The following is a 17790-nucleotide window of genomic DNA, read 5'->3' on the forward strand; positions in this document are numbered from 1 at the left end:
CCTCTAATGCGTTTTTCTTTCTCTGTGACAGTGCTGCAACATGCCTGCCAGCAGCAGTATGGGTCCTGAGTCCCGAGTCCCCTGCTCTTATGGGTCAAGCAATGCACTCCAGGCTTGAACAGCAGAGTGCAGCTGGCAAACTGTTTTCTGCCCTCATACAGAAAAACACCACATCTCTCAGCAGCCACTTAGGTTCACTCACTGGTCACCTCCATAGCTGATCTCTTTCCAACTTCTTCACTTCTTCATTCCCTGTTCACTTCACACTGTGAGCTGCCATACCATCAGTCAAATAATTCTTTGCACCATTAAGCACTTGTCAGTTTACATCTTTCTTACTTAGTAGCTACAGCAAATGAAAAGCTTAGCTTCTGATTCTTCCTATACATAATTCCCTCTTTTTGCAGCAAAAGGGTTTAATAATTTTCCCCTTCACCACTGATCAGCATGGCTTTATATCCCACATGGATTGATCTCTCTTCTCTTGTGCATGATCATTCTCCTGGATTTGTCCAGGTAAGTTCCTAATTAATAGGGTTGTCCTGTCAAAAGTTTCATTTAGGATGCTATTTTATCACAGAATGTACCCATGGAAAAGGGGGAGCATTGAGTTTTCTTATTTTCCTAGTCTCATACAAAGGCACTGGGGATTTATGCATTCCCAGCACTAAGTCTGGAAGACAGGAGAGATGAGACCCAACCCTGGTGTCAGATCATGTAATGCTGTTCAGGAGGCACATTGCCTGGTACCTGATGGCATATGTACAGCCCGTCCCCAGCGTTTCCCACATCCCTTGACATGCTGACCAAACGTGGTCGTCTTTTGTCCGGGAATGTTTATGCCTCCCCCATTTTCTTATCCTCTTCTTGGCTGGCCTGAAGACATGCCTAAATCACAAAGGCTCCCTTATCATGCTCTCATACCAAGGAATGCTTTCAAGAGTGGGCAGGGGGGCATGACTTATTTTTGAAAGTGGTTTTCCTTTTCAGTATCTGCTTTTTCTGTCTTTGTGCCAGGCTAGTGGTGAAGGTTTTAAGGAGTTCCCAGAGGGAACTTTTAGGAAATGGCTTATTCTATTTGCAGAAATTCTTAGCGTTTATAAAACTTCTATATGCAATCTTGTTGTCATGTCTCTGTCAGTATACTCCCACTGTGTAAAGAGATTATTTTTCTTTTTCTCTCTCCCTCCCCCTTCTCCATGGGTTTCTTATTTTAGCCCCTGTGCATCTACTTGTACTCTTGTGCTCTTTCTTCATCCTTACTTACTGCCTCCCACTTCATACAGCTACTGAAATAATTGTGAGTGTTTTAACTATTTAAAGAACTCTTCTTAGATTCGTATGTCAATTGATGAATAAATCATCAGAGATTAGTGCTGGCAACAAATACGCTGGTATTGTAAATAGTAGACTTTTTGTACATTTATTGGGATTTTAGACTATGGATACCTTACACTGGTGGTATTAAACCTCCCCAATCCCTGAGGTAGAAGCCCAAGGTAAAAATCCTGCATGTTTATACAATGGGTTCAGTTTTTCAATATTTTAAGATGCAGCAGCAAAGCAAAATTTATTCCCTTTGAAGGAATCTGTACACATTATCAAAGATACTGTCTCTTATCAGGGACAGAAGGAACAGTGATATTTTTATACAGGTGTGAGATGTCAGATCTTGGAATTACAGTGTTGGAATTAAGGAGGCATTTTAGTTTCCAGTTTGATTCTGGTGGGGTATTAATAGCAGAAGCCACAAAGTATTAGCCTTGGAGGCTAGCTTTCACTACTATCTGAAATCACGACTTCTAAGGCCAACATCTGAGATTTCTGGTAACAGAGGAACCTGAAAGTCCCTACAGCCCTGTGACAGCAGAGCGGCAGGGTGACAGTCGGGCTTAGCCTGACTTCAGCCTTGTGTTCTGCCTGAGTGCAAATCAGCACCTGAACAGATTGCCATTAGCTGAAGGTAGCTCTTGTGGGAAGAACAATTTACATTTGCACTGGAAAAAAAAGATGTCTTAAACCATGGCACTGTGCAATGGAAACAGACAGCCGGCTTCCAGTTTCTATTCAGTAATGCTTTGATACAAGGTATGCTTCCTTTTTCCGATAACTCACCTACTAGAACTGTAACTGAAAATTCTTTTTTCTTACAACCACAGTAAAACCAGGCCCAATGTATCTTTTTTTTTCCATTTTAAACATGATAAAATGAGATCTGCTTAGGCTGCAATTGCTGCTGCAGAAGTAACAGGCTGCAATATTTCAGACTCCTGAACAAAGCTGACTATTGTATCCTGTGGATGGACCCAAAAAGTCTTCTGGCTTTTTTACCTTTTCTCTTTTATTTCCCGCCCTCCCCGCCCCCCCCCCCCCCCCTTTTTTTTTTCCTTTTCTAACTTATGTTTTAATGTATCTATTGCCCATCAGCATTTATGCCCCACTAGGTATAGGATCAGTGAGAGGATTCTGGGAAAGTCACTAAATGATCTCTTGGTTTATAGCACTAATTTAGTGAGCTCTCCTGCACAAAAAGGTCTAGAAGGTAGTATTTCCTCCAGTTTCTGTTTCAGGGACACAGTAACATCAGCACATAGGACACCCAACACTCCCTTGAAGACCTGCAACTCTTGTTTCTGGGCAGCTGAAAATAGCATTAAGCAGTGGTACCTTGAGAAGTTCATTCTCCTGTTGCCTGCCTCAGAGCGATGCCCCTCCTGCCCTGCCCTTGTGATAGGTTTGCTGTTGACTCTCTTTCAACCACAGCATCTGGTTTACAGCTCTTGTGTGGCCCAGTCCACGTGCAAACTGTGTCAAAACCAAGCAGAACTTCTTGTAGCCAGAACGAGGAAGAGGAGAGACCTGAATGTCCTCTCTTGGGCTTTTGCTGTGCTGGCACAGACCCTGCAGAAGGGTACTCTAAGTCATTCTTGTACAAACTAAAAGGAAAATCTGACCTGATGTTCACTCAGGGAAGAGCACAGGAAGAATAATAAAGCAGAAAGGGTTGCAAATATTTTATATTAATTGGCAAAGGAAGGAACAGATCTAGCCCTTCCCCTTTAGTAATTCTGGTCAAACTTATTTGAAAACAGGAATTAGGATGAATATTTTTTTAAAAAAGTTTTTATTCAAGACCTTCTGAACAGAAGTTATTGTACAATTGGCTCAGTTCCAATTGCAAGACATTTAATAATGTGAGTTATTGGACTTCACTGTGGACTGGGGTACCATATTGTACGGCAGCTGTAGCATCTGGTGGTTTTGCTGCAAGTTAGATAGATAGTAAGACTCACTCAGGATTGTGATGCTCTTGGGCAGACTCCATAAATTTACTCATAAGCCATAACTTCACTTTTTTTCATTTGTGTCACATCACAGGAGCAAAGCTCAATTATTCTTCAACAGTTTCCCCTTTTTCAAATTGCATACTTGCTGATGTTTTATATGTTTAACTGTTTCCTAGGAGGAGATCACTTCCAGTAGTGGCACAGATTCCCTAACCAGTGGAGAGATTCCACGGAGCAGGTCAGAGGGGACTTTGATTGATGTGGATGACCGAACACCTTCAGCCAGCTACAGTATGTCTCTTCTGCTATTTTCTGTACTAAGGCTCTCCACCTAAAGTCTGTATTTCTGCAAAACTCTTAATAGTGTCAAGAGCTATAGCTACTCTGTAAACTCCTGTACATAATTTTTTAATTTTTTTTTTTTAATTGCTTGTGTTCTTTATTACTCAGGCCATGGTAGATGTCCCTGGGGTCAGAACACAAGGGGTTGTTCTCAAGGTCCCCTAGGAGAAACTTGCTGGCATATAAGAGAAGTCCTTTGTCCACTGCCATAGTAAATGTGGGTCAGGCAGGTTGGGATAGAAAGCTGGAATCATTAACCTTACATGAATAAATGCTATTTAGGATATGTTTACTGGGGATCGAGACAGGGAAGAGAAGAGGGAGTTCTTAGCCAAACTACATTAATTTAGGGCTTTAAGAACCAGGAAGGCAAGGTAATTTTGGAGTTAGCCCAGTTTAAAAACTGGAGTCTCAGCAAAGTTGATTTAATCTCATTGCTATTTTAACCCAAAAGTTAAGAAAACATTTCCCTCCACAAGGTAGGCATCCTCTTAGCTTTTTGCCCAGTAGCAGGTGTGAGTAACGGTGAGCCTGGCACTTGCTGTGTGAGTTGGGGAGCAGGAATTATTTCCTCACTAACCTCCTGCACACCCCAGTAATCTGTGCTGTTACCTTGGCATGAGAAAGCATCCAGCCTAATGACTCAGGCTCTGCCAGAGTTTTCTCCTCACACTTTTCCTGTAGAAACATGCCCTTTAGGATGGGGAAACAAACAAACAAACAAAACCCCCAATGTTTCTTTTGGGATTAATTAATTTATTTTTTAATACATAATAATGATCTGACTGTAATAGCATCACAGCACGAGGAAAGCTTTTGGCCTTTGGGCAGAAACAAAAGGACTTTTCAGCTGGTGCTTGAGCATCCCAGCCCCATCTGGAGGCTCTGGCCAAGGCTGGGTGCCCAAGGGGGAGGAGGCTGGCCCTGGGCTCACTTTCGCCCCAGCAGCTCACCTGGAAGGCTTTTGTCAAGAGAATGCTAGAGCCTTGCAGATGGGCAGCTGGGAAGCAGGTAAATTCCACTTTGGTTCTTCCAAACTGGGATTTTTCTGGAACTGTGGAAAAACGTCATGGTTTTGGCTTTTTGTCACAATTCATGACAAATGAAACAAAAAGAAAGGTACTAACATTTCAATTTTTATGTTTTTTTTCTTTTTGTGGCTGAATGCACTGTCAGTCTTGCAATTGAGCCATAATTAGTAACCTTGGAGATGGAAGGTACTATGGAAAGGGTAATAATGAAGGATATAGTTATGATGAAAGAATAGAAATGCTGAATTTTCCCTCTCAAATTAAAATCCTTTACAAGGATGTACAAAAAAGGAATGGTATAACCTCTGTATCTAGAAAAATAACAGCAAACTGAAGTAATAGAAACCCTTAGCACAAAAAGTTGCAGATACTCTATTCATTGCAAGAAGTGTGAGTCTTAATCAACCTACAAACTATCTTCTGTGAACAGTTATTAATATAAAAGATAAGGACATCTTGTCTTCAGAACAAATAGACATTGCTGCTAATAATGAGTATTTTTATTAGAAAGCATATTGAAATATACACCCCTATTTGTCTATTTAAGTGCAATCTCAGAAAAATTAGTAGCCACAAAAACATTTATCTTCAAATTTCAAATTGTACAAGACCTCATAAATTATACCAATGAATTTTTTTAATGGAAAGCTGGTATAACAAATTCCACACACACTGACATAAATTGTAAGAGTACTGTTATCAATTAAATGCATGTGCACTAGCATGAAAAGGGATCCTGAATAATACATTTATCTGTACTGTCTACAGTGTTTGAAAAATGAAACAGTAGCTGTTTAATCTTTGCTGAGAGTTAGACACAAAGGAAAAAAATCCATAGCATTTTGTAAGAAGCCAAAGATTAGTGGAATATAAAGGTTTAAATCTTATGGGACTTCAACATTCTTGATGCAAATTAATAGTCGTAGGAGCTGATAATGATCAGCACTTTGCAGAAGATTCTTTACATCCTTCAGGACTAACTTGTTAGCACTCTTTCCATTAACAAAGATTCTTAATGCTACTTAGAAATCAATACTGATACTCTTTAAAAACTGGAAGGAGAAATATATAAATGATATATATGTATTTCAGGAGGATAAATTTAGTCACTTGTTAGCTTAACAGACTATTATTTGGAAATGAATGGAATGTCTTAAGTCTCTGTGCTTTAGGAAATGCTTCTGTTTTTTCTTTTAAACAGATGTCAATGAAAGTAAATTGGATTTGGACATTGACTGGTCTGATGTATTCAGACATGTCCATGCTGTTTCCAAGACTAATCCTTTCTGGAATGAACTGTCAGCCTCCAATCCTTTCGTACACGACATAGCTGCTTCAAATAGAAATGAAAATAATAAATACCTTTCGATCTTAAAAGAAAAACCCTACTTGTTCTCTAAAGTTTCTAGCAACAGGGATTCTTTGGCTTCCTCAGGTGATGAGCTAGATATTGATTGTCTTCTAAGAAAGACTTCAGCAAGAAGATCTGGACGATCCAAGAGTGTCTCTGACTTCCTGGATATTGTTGATAACCGAAGATTTAATCCTCACAAGACAGCACCTCAAAAACCTATAGATTCAGACATGACATGGCTTCAAAATGACCGTGAAGCCTACAAGATGGCTTGGTTGAGTCACCGACAACTCACCCGATCTTGCCTAGATTTAGAAGCCATGAGCCATAGTCCCGGATGGGCACAAACACAAGCTACAGACATTCATGTAGTTTGTAAACTGAATCATGAAGGGGGTTCAGTACAGCTACCTGACTCGGATATCAACATTCATGTCCCTGTGGGTCATGTATTACCTGGGGAATTCCAAGAAGTTGGTTTAAAGGCTATCCTTAACCCTCCATCGTCATTTAACAATGAGCTGTCTAGCACCGTAAGCCCTCTGATAGAACTTAGGCTGAGCAACCTCAACACGAGGGAAGCCATTTTCCTAGAGGTGAAAGTTGCGGCTAAAGTGAAGAACGATCCACTCAGCCAAGTTATGAGTGATATTGTGTGTTTTTACAGTCTCAATAAAGAAGGGCCTTTTAAGAAGCTAGAGAATTGCTACACTTATCAAGATACCATACAAGTGAAGCTAACAGACCTAAGTCACGTGATGTATGCAGTGATTGCCGTACAAGCAAACAAAATCCAGCCACCAGCAACTAATGTCTGGGACTATGTTCATAGAACAGTCTCAGTTGGAATTTATGGTCCCAAATATATTCATCCAACTTTTACCACAGTTTTTACAGTTTTTGGTCACAACTACATTCCAGGACAACTCACAATTTGTGATATAAAAAAGCGGGGGAAAAATATGCCTCCCGTTGTGTTTCAGCTGTGGGGAAAACATACATTTCTGCTTGAAAAGCCACAAGATCTAAACATTTCTTTGGTATCCTGTGATCCAGATTTTGAAGTGAACATGGAAGACCAAAGCAAAAATATTAAAGAGGAGGAGCTGAAAACTGGTGAAATGGTCCGCCAACAATTCCTGTTTTCCATGCTTGGATGTAGGGAGATGCATTTCTTTGTTTTCCTCGTTCAGATTAAAGTCTTAAAAAGTAGCCAAGTAATGCAGTTCCATGTTACGACTCCTGATCCAGCTCCAAAGTTAAGTGGAATTATCAATAGGCCAAAGCGCTTACAAAACCGCAAAGAAATCAAGTCTGCGCCTTTGTTTTTAATACCAACAGTTAAATATCCAAAGTTTCAAGATAAAACTTTGAGTGTTAATACTTACGGAGTGGCTTTGAAAACTGTGTTACGTCAAAATAAGATTGACTATTTGCTAGAATATTTTAAAGGGGACACAATAGCACTTCTTGGTGAAGATAAAGTAAAAGCCATTGGACAAACTAAAATAAAAGAGTGGTACGTAGGAGTTCTCAGAAGAAAGATTGGTCTTGTACATTGCAAAAACATAAAAGTGATTTCCAAAGAACAGGCTATGGACACTGCTGATAGTGAGCTAACAACAAGGAATCTTGTTGAACAAATTGCACTGCCATTCAAAAAACTGACTTACATCTACTCAGTAGTTCTGTCTACAGTATCAGAGAGTGTTTATGATTGGAGAGCTTTGGCTGAGGTGCTAGGATATTCACATATGTCTTTGGATGATTTTAGTGAGGCACATGCTGATAAAGAATCAGAGAGAGTTGCACATGTTGTGAAGAGGATGAAGGAAGACTGCCATGCTAACAAAAGAAAAAGACTATTTCTTTATGAGCTCATTGTTGTAAGTATTGCACGAACTAACTTGGTTATTGGGAATGCATTGCCAAGAAACTACTCAGTAGTAATGTGTGAACAAGAAAACATGGTCCTGCACCCTTGTGGGAATCCTTACAAACCTGAGCATATTACTAAAAGTTTTAGACACCTGTAGATAGAAAATACATCCAGACTCTCATGAAGAATAATACTTTGATTAATTAATTCTAAACAGTGTTCTGTAAATGTTCCAGGAGCCTTGCTCATTTAGCAGGTTGGCTGAGTTGACTTTTTTTGGTTTTAAATGGTCATGATTGAAATAGTTTTGTCTTTTGTCATGGAAGTCATCGTGGTAAATTGCTTCCCTGAGCAATTCACATTCCCATTGTGAAGTATTTAGTAACCTCATAGTGTGGAAACTCCATTATTTATGTATCATCTTGTGTACTCTAAGGTGCATGTCTAAGTTTGCTTCATATTTTTAAAGCAAGGAATTCCTGACCCACATGTTGAAGACAAGATTCTGTATACATACATAACAACTTCGTAGTCAATGTTGTAGTGACCTAAGGACAACATTGCAAGTATTTCAGTCCATATTTTCATGGGCCTCATTTGTAAGCCACTGGACAACTTATACGTGATTCAATGCTGTTACATGTGAATCAAAAGTGGTTTTATTCTAAATGCTTCCAGGTAATATGTTGCATTGTTAACCATTTTAGTTTACTTACAGATCTGTGTGCAAATTAATTTGGAATTAATGATTATTACTCAATACTGTCCTTGCCTCTGACTGAAAAGTCTACCAGCCTATTTAGAGACAGAAGAGAATTAAATTTCTCATATGAAAATAAGGAATTATAAAAATGGGTGTTTAAAAATTCACATTGTAGCCTTTCATCTAAAGCTTTTTGACTATCTTGAATTGCAAACCTTAACAGGGTTTACTTCTCATAACCACTCTATCCCCTTTGAAGCACTGACAGCAATTTCAGCAGGATTCAAAAAATTTTGGTAGCAGTGGCAACTTAGAACTCTTAAGACTGCATTAAACTGTGTGGAATAAAACTGAGCAAGTATGAAGTACAGTTTAGTCTGCCGTGACTCTGTACAAAAAGGGGAGGGGGGAGTTAAAGGTGAAAATGATCCAAACTTTTAATTGAATACAGTGAAACAGAGAGTTTATTACAGAACAGGCAAAAAATGGGGCATAATTAGTTTAACAAGATGTCCCAATTTGTTGAGATGTATATGATTTTAAGCTATGAAGTGCCAATGCAGGTCCCTGTCTTTGTAAAGCTAGACTTAAAGCTAGATATCATCCATGTCACTTTTGGGTAGAATTTACTGGTTATTTCTTTTAATTAATTTTCTATTTTTATGTTTAATACAATTCTTGATTATCAGAGCAACGGCAAACTGAACAACTTTGTCTCCACTTTGCCAAGGTATAGGGGGATTTGGTACTGTACACTATAGTCTGCTTCTCACTACTGTGACTTCAGTATTTCCTTCTAAGGAGGCACTGGTATGAGAGAGTTTGGGATCTGTGTTGAGTATTCTCTGGTTAGTTATATTAGACAAACATCTTGCCTACCAAAAGTTCCACTGTTTGCAATGAGGATTTTAATAGCAAAATGTTTTACAATTAAATCACACGTATATCTGATTTCTGCAGAAATGCTTGATATTTTATTAAAAATCAATATCTAAACCCCAAGAAAAACAACTGGATTTTGCTCTTGATCTTTCACTGAAAAAGTCAGCATTTTCAGTGGAACGTTTTGCTGTTAATTTGAGGAGAAGAAAAAAACACCACCTATTTTTCTCATTAGCTCTTATCCAAACAAATACAGAAAGGAGAATGCAACATATCTGCATTTCAAGGTTTCACTCCTGGAACCATTTTAATTTGCTTGTTATTAAAAGTTCATTTGGCATGGGGGAGGGAAGAGTTTTGTACTTGCATTTCTGCTTAATGGTCAGCAAATGATCAGTTCTGTGGGAGGAGTAAATGCAAAGGTGATGGCTAATGTAATTAATGATTTTCCAGAAAAGCAGTAGATGAAGGACCACACCTTAGCATAATAGTGCTCTAACTTCATTTTTAAGTTTCATGTCATACTTTTAAGAAGCTAAATTCGATGTCCCAAATATTTTTGTTGGAGAAGCATATTCTTCCTTCAGGATCTGTAAGCTTGGCAGGATCCATGTGACACTGGAATGCTGAAGCAGCTGAATGCCAGCTTAATTTTTTCTTAAGGTTGTAGGCAGTTTTCCTATGAAACTGTTGCCAACACCTTTTTGTAGGAAAAAAATGTTACATCTTTGTAAGAACACAAAACAGACAAAAAGCCTCCCTGTCTGCTTAGAAATGCAGAATAGTGCTACAAAAACAAGTGATAATGTTCTTTTAGTAATTACTGGTGAAGGAACACTAACGAAAATGATTGTTGCAGGCACTTTTGAAAATAGATTGCCAGGGATTAGTGGCACGTCTTACCCAGGACACCATCATTTTGACTTCAGCTGTCAAACTTGGCAAATACTGGCGGGAGCTTGCAGAGAGGCTAGCCCGACTCACGAAGCAGCAAATCGAGGCTTACGAAGTACCCCACCAAGGGAAAAATGGCACAGTAGCTCTGGAGGTAAGGCTCTGGTGTAACGATGTGTGCATACTTGCTCCTCTCCACAAACATAGCCAGGGAACTTTCTTCTTCCTTGCTTTTTGCACTTCTTTCCTTTTGCAGCTTGGCCTCCTTATTTAATTTGTAAGCCCTTCAATGCGAGGAATTCTCACCAACTTTTGTTTGCAATTATCTAAATATTCCTTTGAGGCTGGTTGTTCAGTGTTACTGTGCCAGCTTTATTTGCTGTGGAGGTCCTGGTCTCAGTCTTGAGCTTCAGCTCTTTACTCCCACCCCAAGGGCCACATTCAGTCCCTTCTTATTGTCCTGTCTACTTGTTAATCTTACTCACTCCTCTGCTGTCATTTCAGACACAGTGAGGAAGACCATCCAGTCCTTGCAGGAGACACTTCAAATCACCCTCAGTACAGCTTTTGGTCTTTCCACTGAAAGGAAGCTTACCTCCACTATTAACACTTTTCTCTTCTGCGCCTGTGTAATATTTGTCATCATTTAGCTTAAGTAGCATGACAAGAGTTTGGAAGCCTTGACACCAATTCCACTTCTGTCCTATTATATGAACATGGCAAATCCATGTTTTAATTTCGTAGTTTGTCAGGTAGGTCACGCTATTTATTCTCCTTTGTAAAGCACTCTGCTTATACAGAAGTTCTAAATAAAAGTCAAGTTGTCCTCTCGGATGTATTTTTGTGTATACACACCTAAGGAGCAATTTAGGTGCCTAATTATATCTCTAGTACCATTTGAGGTGCCCAGAGGTATCCATGGCATCCATGCAATGTCAGATATGTCACAAGACTGAGGGTAGGCCCTTGTCCATGCCTCTGAGCCGAGGGCCAGCCCGTGCTCCTGGCACACCTTTGCCTAGGCAGCCAAGCTGCTTCCTGCATTTCTCTACTCTTACTTTAACACTGAAGCATGCAGCAGATCCACTCTTTCCCACAGAGTTATCTGCCAATGACTTCTAGGTCCCAGATTGGGTTTTACCCTGAACATCTTTTTTTATAAGTGTTGCTGAATGATGCTCAAGCTGACCTTTCTGCCTTGAGCGCTTACAGTCAGGCTCGACTCTCCCTCTGCCTGTACTATCATCCCCTGACTATTGCAGGTAATGCACATGATCCAGCCTGAATTCCTTCTCTCTCACCTCTCAGTACCAAAGGAATCGCTATTTACCATTCACAGGTTTACAATTCCTCAAGATATTTTTTTCTTCCTTTTTCTTTCCCTGTAGCTGATTCTTCCTGTTCCCTGCCAAACATATCCTCCTTTCCACAGTCTGAATCCAGTGAGTCCTTCATCTCAGTTTTATCTGCCTGGTGATAGCTATCAAGAGATTTCTGCTCTAATCGTGAACCACCTCCACTTATTCCCTTTGAATGCTCCGCCCTCCCTCCCCAATCAATATTTGACCAAAATTCCACACATTTACTTACAAGGTTCTCCACTTTTCTGCAAAATTATCTCTATCATTGCCGTTTGCAAACACTGCCTCCTCCTCTGATCTTGCTTTTTTCTTTGAGCTATTTTCCGGTTTGTGTTTTTTTTTCTTGGTTTTTGTTTTTTTCTGTTTTTTTTTTTTAAAGTTATCCTGGATACATTACATGTGCCTGGATGCACCTTCCTCAAATTTTTTTCTCATAAAACTCTCAGCTCTACCAATCTCTAGTCTACTACCCTCTTTAGTGAAAAAAATCACCCTGTTTTTGGCTCTGTTTTTGCACTAGCTTATTCTAAAATACTAAAATCAAACAGAATGTGAATGATTGTCATTTCCATTATGTTTTTTTTTTTTTTACTGTTATGCGATGCGTTGTCTAACTTCCTAGATTTTGCTTTACTTACTAAGCTTTCTGTGTTTGTCTGACAAAACCTCAGCTTTCTACAGAAGAAATTACAGACCTGAACAATATTCAACTCTACTGGTCTCCATGGTATTTGGAAATATTTTCACCTTTTCTACAGACAGCAGAACTAAAACAATCTTAAAACTCTTTTTTGCAGCACCATAGCTATTTATTTTTATATATAAATACATATATAAAAATATATTAAAAATATATATTTGCTTTGTTTTAAATGGGTATCTATTTCCATAAAGTCCATCTTCTGCCTCATACAGCCTATTCTTTTATTTTCAAGAGTTTTTTACATTATTTTTATGATAAACCACCTACAAGGTTCTCTGCCTTTCAGTGACAGTGTCTTCTGCCAGAAGACAGTACAGTCAAATTCATCATAAAAAAGCCAATAATAGAGTATGTTCTATTTTGTAAGAGAACATTCAGGAAGCAATCAAAGAACAGAATTTTGCTTTATTTTTATGTCATTTCTCAAGGCTTAGGATAGACCCATGGGGAATTTATAGGTTTTGTGTGAACTTTGTAATAATGCTTGTCCACACAGGTGTGAGTTCAAAGCACACCAGGTTTCTAGCACTGGTATCTCATGAGATCACTCAGCATCCTCACTGTCCTGTGAATCTAACCTTAGATTTCAGTACATTCTATTGAATTTCAGTGCTTTCTTCTGACCTCTGAACTTCTCAGTGCTCTGGTGAATTGAACCTGTACATACAGAAAGCAATATTCTGTTTATAAAATTTTGTGTATGATGTTGTTCAGCAGCAATGCAAAATGAATGTAGCTAATGCAGTGTAAATTCATATCTGTGTGGAGATGCTCCCAGCATTGTTACAAGGTTAGCATTAGTCTGACTAATTTCAGAATGATTGCTGATCATCACATTTACTTAGCAGGTATAAAAGAACCCTGATTAAAACCATCTTATCCCAGCCTGGAGTTTTCTAATGGAAAATCTTTCTCATTGCTAGTAGTTATTGGCATGAAAACAGGAAACCAAGCAAAGATGGGGAAGTAATAAGTTTTGACTAATTGTTGAGGATTATCTAAAAACGTTAACCAATTCATTACCCATCAAAGACTGTTCTACCATCAAGAAGACTGATTGGTTGAAAAATGTTTCTGCTTTTAAACTTAATATTTTTGTTAGTGATAGAAATTTTCTCACAGATGATCACAGAAGCAACTTGAGGTACATACAATTGGGACCTAGATTTTGAAGTGCTTTTCATCAGTAAATTCCAAATCACTTCACAGAGGATGTAGGTATCATTATTACCTACTCAGCAGAGGCAGTGGGAGCAGAGGGAAAACTCACGCACACAGCTGAGATGAGACTTGCCCAGCATGCTGCAGTGATTTAATATTTTGCCTGAAAATCTGCTTTGATATAATTCAGGAATGTCAAATGCAATTGAGTTCAGCCATTGCATTAGAGTTTGTGGATGTGGAGGAAGACCTGCTTTAGAAGCCCGGTTTGCAGTGCTAGTTCACTGTGGTGAGTGTGTAGATTACTGCTGAGTTAATCATGCGTCACTGATGACCAGTTTATAAAGCTTTTGATTTTCTCTACCCCCCCCCCCCTTTTTTTTTTTTCTTTCCTTTGTCCCAGGGGAAAAAAAAAATCAGTTGTGACAGAGTAGAGGAAAGCAGGGTTTGTATTTTAGGCATATTTCAGCCAATTCTCTGATTGCACAGTGTCAGACTGACCTTCAGCATAAGTCAAAGCATAGCATCTTTTCATACTCACTGTCTTTTCACATACTAGTGAAGACAGAAGGCTGTACCCCAATCCTTCAAACAGCCTGGTCCAGCAGGAATATAAGGGAAGGAAGCAGGAGACAGAGAAAAGGCATAGCCAGCATTAGAATATCAAGAAATCCCAGCTTCTCTTGTTGGCTACCTTGGTTATCAAGCTAGAAATAGGAATACAGAAACTTTCTGTTCTCAGCATAAATACAACAGTGGTGAGCTGCTTTATTTCATTAAAATATGTTGTAATACCTAGTATTTACAGTACTACATTACAAACTTCTTTTTCGATATCGCTCGTCTAATAAAAGGAAAGAATTCATCACTCTCCTTCTTCCCACTTACTACCAAATTACTTTTCTTTCCTTCTTTCTTAACCTTACGGTTATGACTTAAGATAAACTTGCTTAAAGCAAGAAGGAGGCACCATTCATTTCGGGTAAATGATGATACCCTTCCTTCCTGTAGACCTAAAATGAGAAACTTCACTGAAAGCATAGGCACTTTTTTATATCTTAAACTAAAGATAGAAACCAGACTAATCAGACTGTGAGACATGCTACTGGGAAAACGAGTTTGATGGGGTTTTCCATTTGGGGATGGGGGAGAAAAGAAGCAAAGGTTGAGGGAGATGTTTACAGAATCTATGGTAGAGTGAATCTTGGGGTAAGTTGGGAGTTCTTACCCCAAATGTGAAGAAAAGCTCAGAACTATAAGTGAAGAAATTCTCCTGCTACTCAGTTCCTCAAGGGATTAAGTAAATAAAGCTTAAATCAAAGTAGTAGAGCTTTATGTTGTGTATCATTTGTAAATTCATAGGACTATATTGAGGAAGTAACCAATTTCCTCCTGAATCACCCTTCAGAACCATGAAAACTGCTTTTCCATTAAAAGGGAAAAAGATGTTAAAAAAAAAATCTTTTAGAATTAAGAGACTTCCCAATCACTTCTGTGTATATATAAATGTGCACACATCGGTCTATATGCTTTTATGACTATGCATAAGTGTGTTTCTGTTAAAACAGCAAATGCTAGTATCTTTTAGGTAAGTGATGGGTTGCTTTGTGTATCATCCTTGCAATTGCTAACTCAATTGCTGTTTGCAAAACCTTTATTGCCAATGAGGAGTGGGGAACTAGAAAGTGGATAGCCCAAGCTAATTTTGGAAAAGCAGCAGCAGGGAAAACAATCTTTTTGTTTGTAAACCGAGCAGACTCACTCTGGACATCAGCACTTTGAAAGACATAAGTCCAGCTTGGTGTCTGAATCATGCCGTCACAGCTTAAATAACGTCACTAGACCAATGACAAATTATACCTGCTAAGAATCTGCTTCATATTTCTTTGGCATAAAATAAACATATTGTAGTTTAAAATAAGGAGCACTGGTAACCTGTCTTTTCATTTTCTTTTTTTTTTGCAGGACGCTTTTTAAATTGCATGTCCTGATTTTAAAAAATTAATTATAAAAGCTTTTGACTTTCCTGCTTTTGGAGTGTTTGGTTTTTTTTTTCTTTCTTTTTTTAAACAGAGATTTTATAGATACATCATCTTCCTGCTGCTGTTACCAGAAAACATTTTTGTAAAGACAAGAAGCATGTTTAAAAGTTCCAGGCTAAGTAGGGGGGACAGTGGGACGTTGATTAATGAGGCAAAGGGAGGCATTAACCATCAAAAGCACAGCCAACCTCCAAATAGGGAAACTGCTGTTGAGTGTATGCATTGCAAAAAATGACCAAGGGGAAAAGTGTTTTCCTTCCACCCTTGTGCTTTGAGGTATACTTTCAGACAGGAATACATTTCGACTTGGTGATAGTCATCTGAATGAAGAATTTGTCTTTCCATTATTTACCCCTCTGAGAATTTGACAGTTTCCTAAGATTAACGGAGTTTTTATATCAACATGCCTTTTATGATAAAGCATTTCAGCATGGCTAGGGATCAAAAACTTATTTTCTTTTTTCTTTTCTATGACTTTTCTTCTATTGGAAAGATTTAGATTTTTTGCTCAATAATTCAATTTCTGCAACTAAACTTTTTTTTTCCCTCCTTTATTTGCAGATGATGTGGAAACCTGCATATGACTTTCTCTACACATGGGGTGCCCATTATGGAGACAGTTACAGGGATGTCTTACAAGACCTGCAATCAGCCTTGGACAAAATGAAAAACCCAGTAACAAAACATTGGCGAGAGTTAACTGGGACCTTGATTCTTGTGAACTGCATGGAGGTGTTACGGGCAAGTGCTTTCTCCAAACTGGAGGAAGAAGAATAGACTACCAAGATATGTTTTTGAGAAAATCTCTTGGGAAACTGTACCGCTGATATTTGTGTTTCAGTGATGCATGCAGAACAGGACAGAATGCAGTTTGTTTTACCTGAGTTGATGTTGGGTGTAGCCCCATGGTTCTCAGCTACAGATTGCCAGAGCTTGCTAATGGCTACCGAGTAAATGAGAAAAGAGTGGGAAATTAAACTAGTGAGGTCAACAAAAATGACTTGAATTCTATAATGTAGTTTCCAAAATGAGCTATTTCTGACTGCACTGACGGAGGTCAGTTTTAAAAACAGAACTATGCATGGATGAGTTCAGCCTGTGGGGCCAAGGTTTACATTGTTTTCAGTGAGGTATTAAAATCTAAATATTTAATACATTATTTTAATTGATGCCAAAACCCTCAACTTCAAGTAAATGGGTGCAGGGTAGCCTAGAAAAAAACTTTAGGATTCTTTTGTCATCAACTGGGACAAAATTCATCTCCGCTTCTCAGGAAACAGGAATTCAACAGTTATTTGCACCTGGAAAAACAGGTGTCTGCTGCTTAGTCCTTCCAAACCAGCTCCTGGTGACTGTTTTGGAGTCTGGAAGAAAGACGTGCAATTTAATGGTCAAAGGCAATTTGTTTTGATTGGTTTGTTAATGTGTTGATGTAACTCAACAGGGTTTGTCTTTTCTTTTCTTTTTTTTTTTTTTTTTTTTGTAAATTCCAGCGATTTTTTCTAGATTCTTCTGAGGAGAAATTCAGGAAAATTCAGGAAGCCTTCTTGATGTACATTGTCCATCTCTCTGATCATTTGCTTAGGTAGACAGGGAAGAGTGGCTTTGCAGGTACAAGGGCTGTAGACAGTTCATACACACTTTTGTTGATCATTTTTTCTTTGCTGATCAAGGAAAGGTAGAGAAAAAGGAGTCAGATTATCAGAGCTCCCTGTTGTTTCAGGTGCTAGCACCTATTTTATATCTTGCCCCATGCAGTTTTAAAAAGAGCTGCAGAGAAAATATAAAATTACATTCTCTTGTTATCTGTACTTCAGTGCAGAGACCGGCTGTTCCTTCAGGTCACACACCATCTCCCTGCTTAAAACTGCAGGAAAATACTTTTTTGCTTCCTAAGAGCTGAAATACCAGAGCAGGTCATGGAGGAAATCTTTCAGCTTCACCATGTTCTCTCACCAGCTGATCTTCATGCATCCTGGCAGGCCATGCTCCCTTACTTAAGTCCCTGGTAAGCTACTTTTTTTTTTTCCTCTTTTTTTCCTTTTTTTTTTTCTTATTTGTTAACCTGGTTGCAACAGCTAAGCAACTCATCTTACTCCTGCTTTTGAAGACAGATCTCTGCTTCCATCCTTTTTTTTGTGCATCTTAATT

At 38.7% G+C, this 17790-nt stretch overlaps 1 protein-coding gene across 1 annotated transcript; it reads left to right on the forward strand.

Annotated features, from left to right (window-relative positions):
- Positions 1-447: 447 nt before the first annotated feature.
- MACC1 (MET transcriptional regulator MACC1) lies at positions 448-16416 on the forward strand (the record flags this gene model as incomplete). The annotated part of the gene is made up of 5 exons (XM_082329527.1): positions 448-516; positions 3464-3578; positions 5862-7900; positions 10338-10526; positions 16201-16416. 5 exons carry the CDS (start codon positions 448-450, stop codon positions 16414-16416), a joined length of 2628 nt encoding a protein of 875 aa, XP_082185653.1.
- Positions 16417-17790: the final 1374 nt, after the last annotated feature.

Source organism: Platalea leucorodia, assembly GCF_965183815.1.
Source record: "Platalea leucorodia genome assembly, chromosome: 1".
NCBI classification, from domain to species: Eukaryota; Metazoa; Chordata; class Aves; order Pelecaniformes; family Threskiornithidae; genus Platalea; species Platalea leucorodia.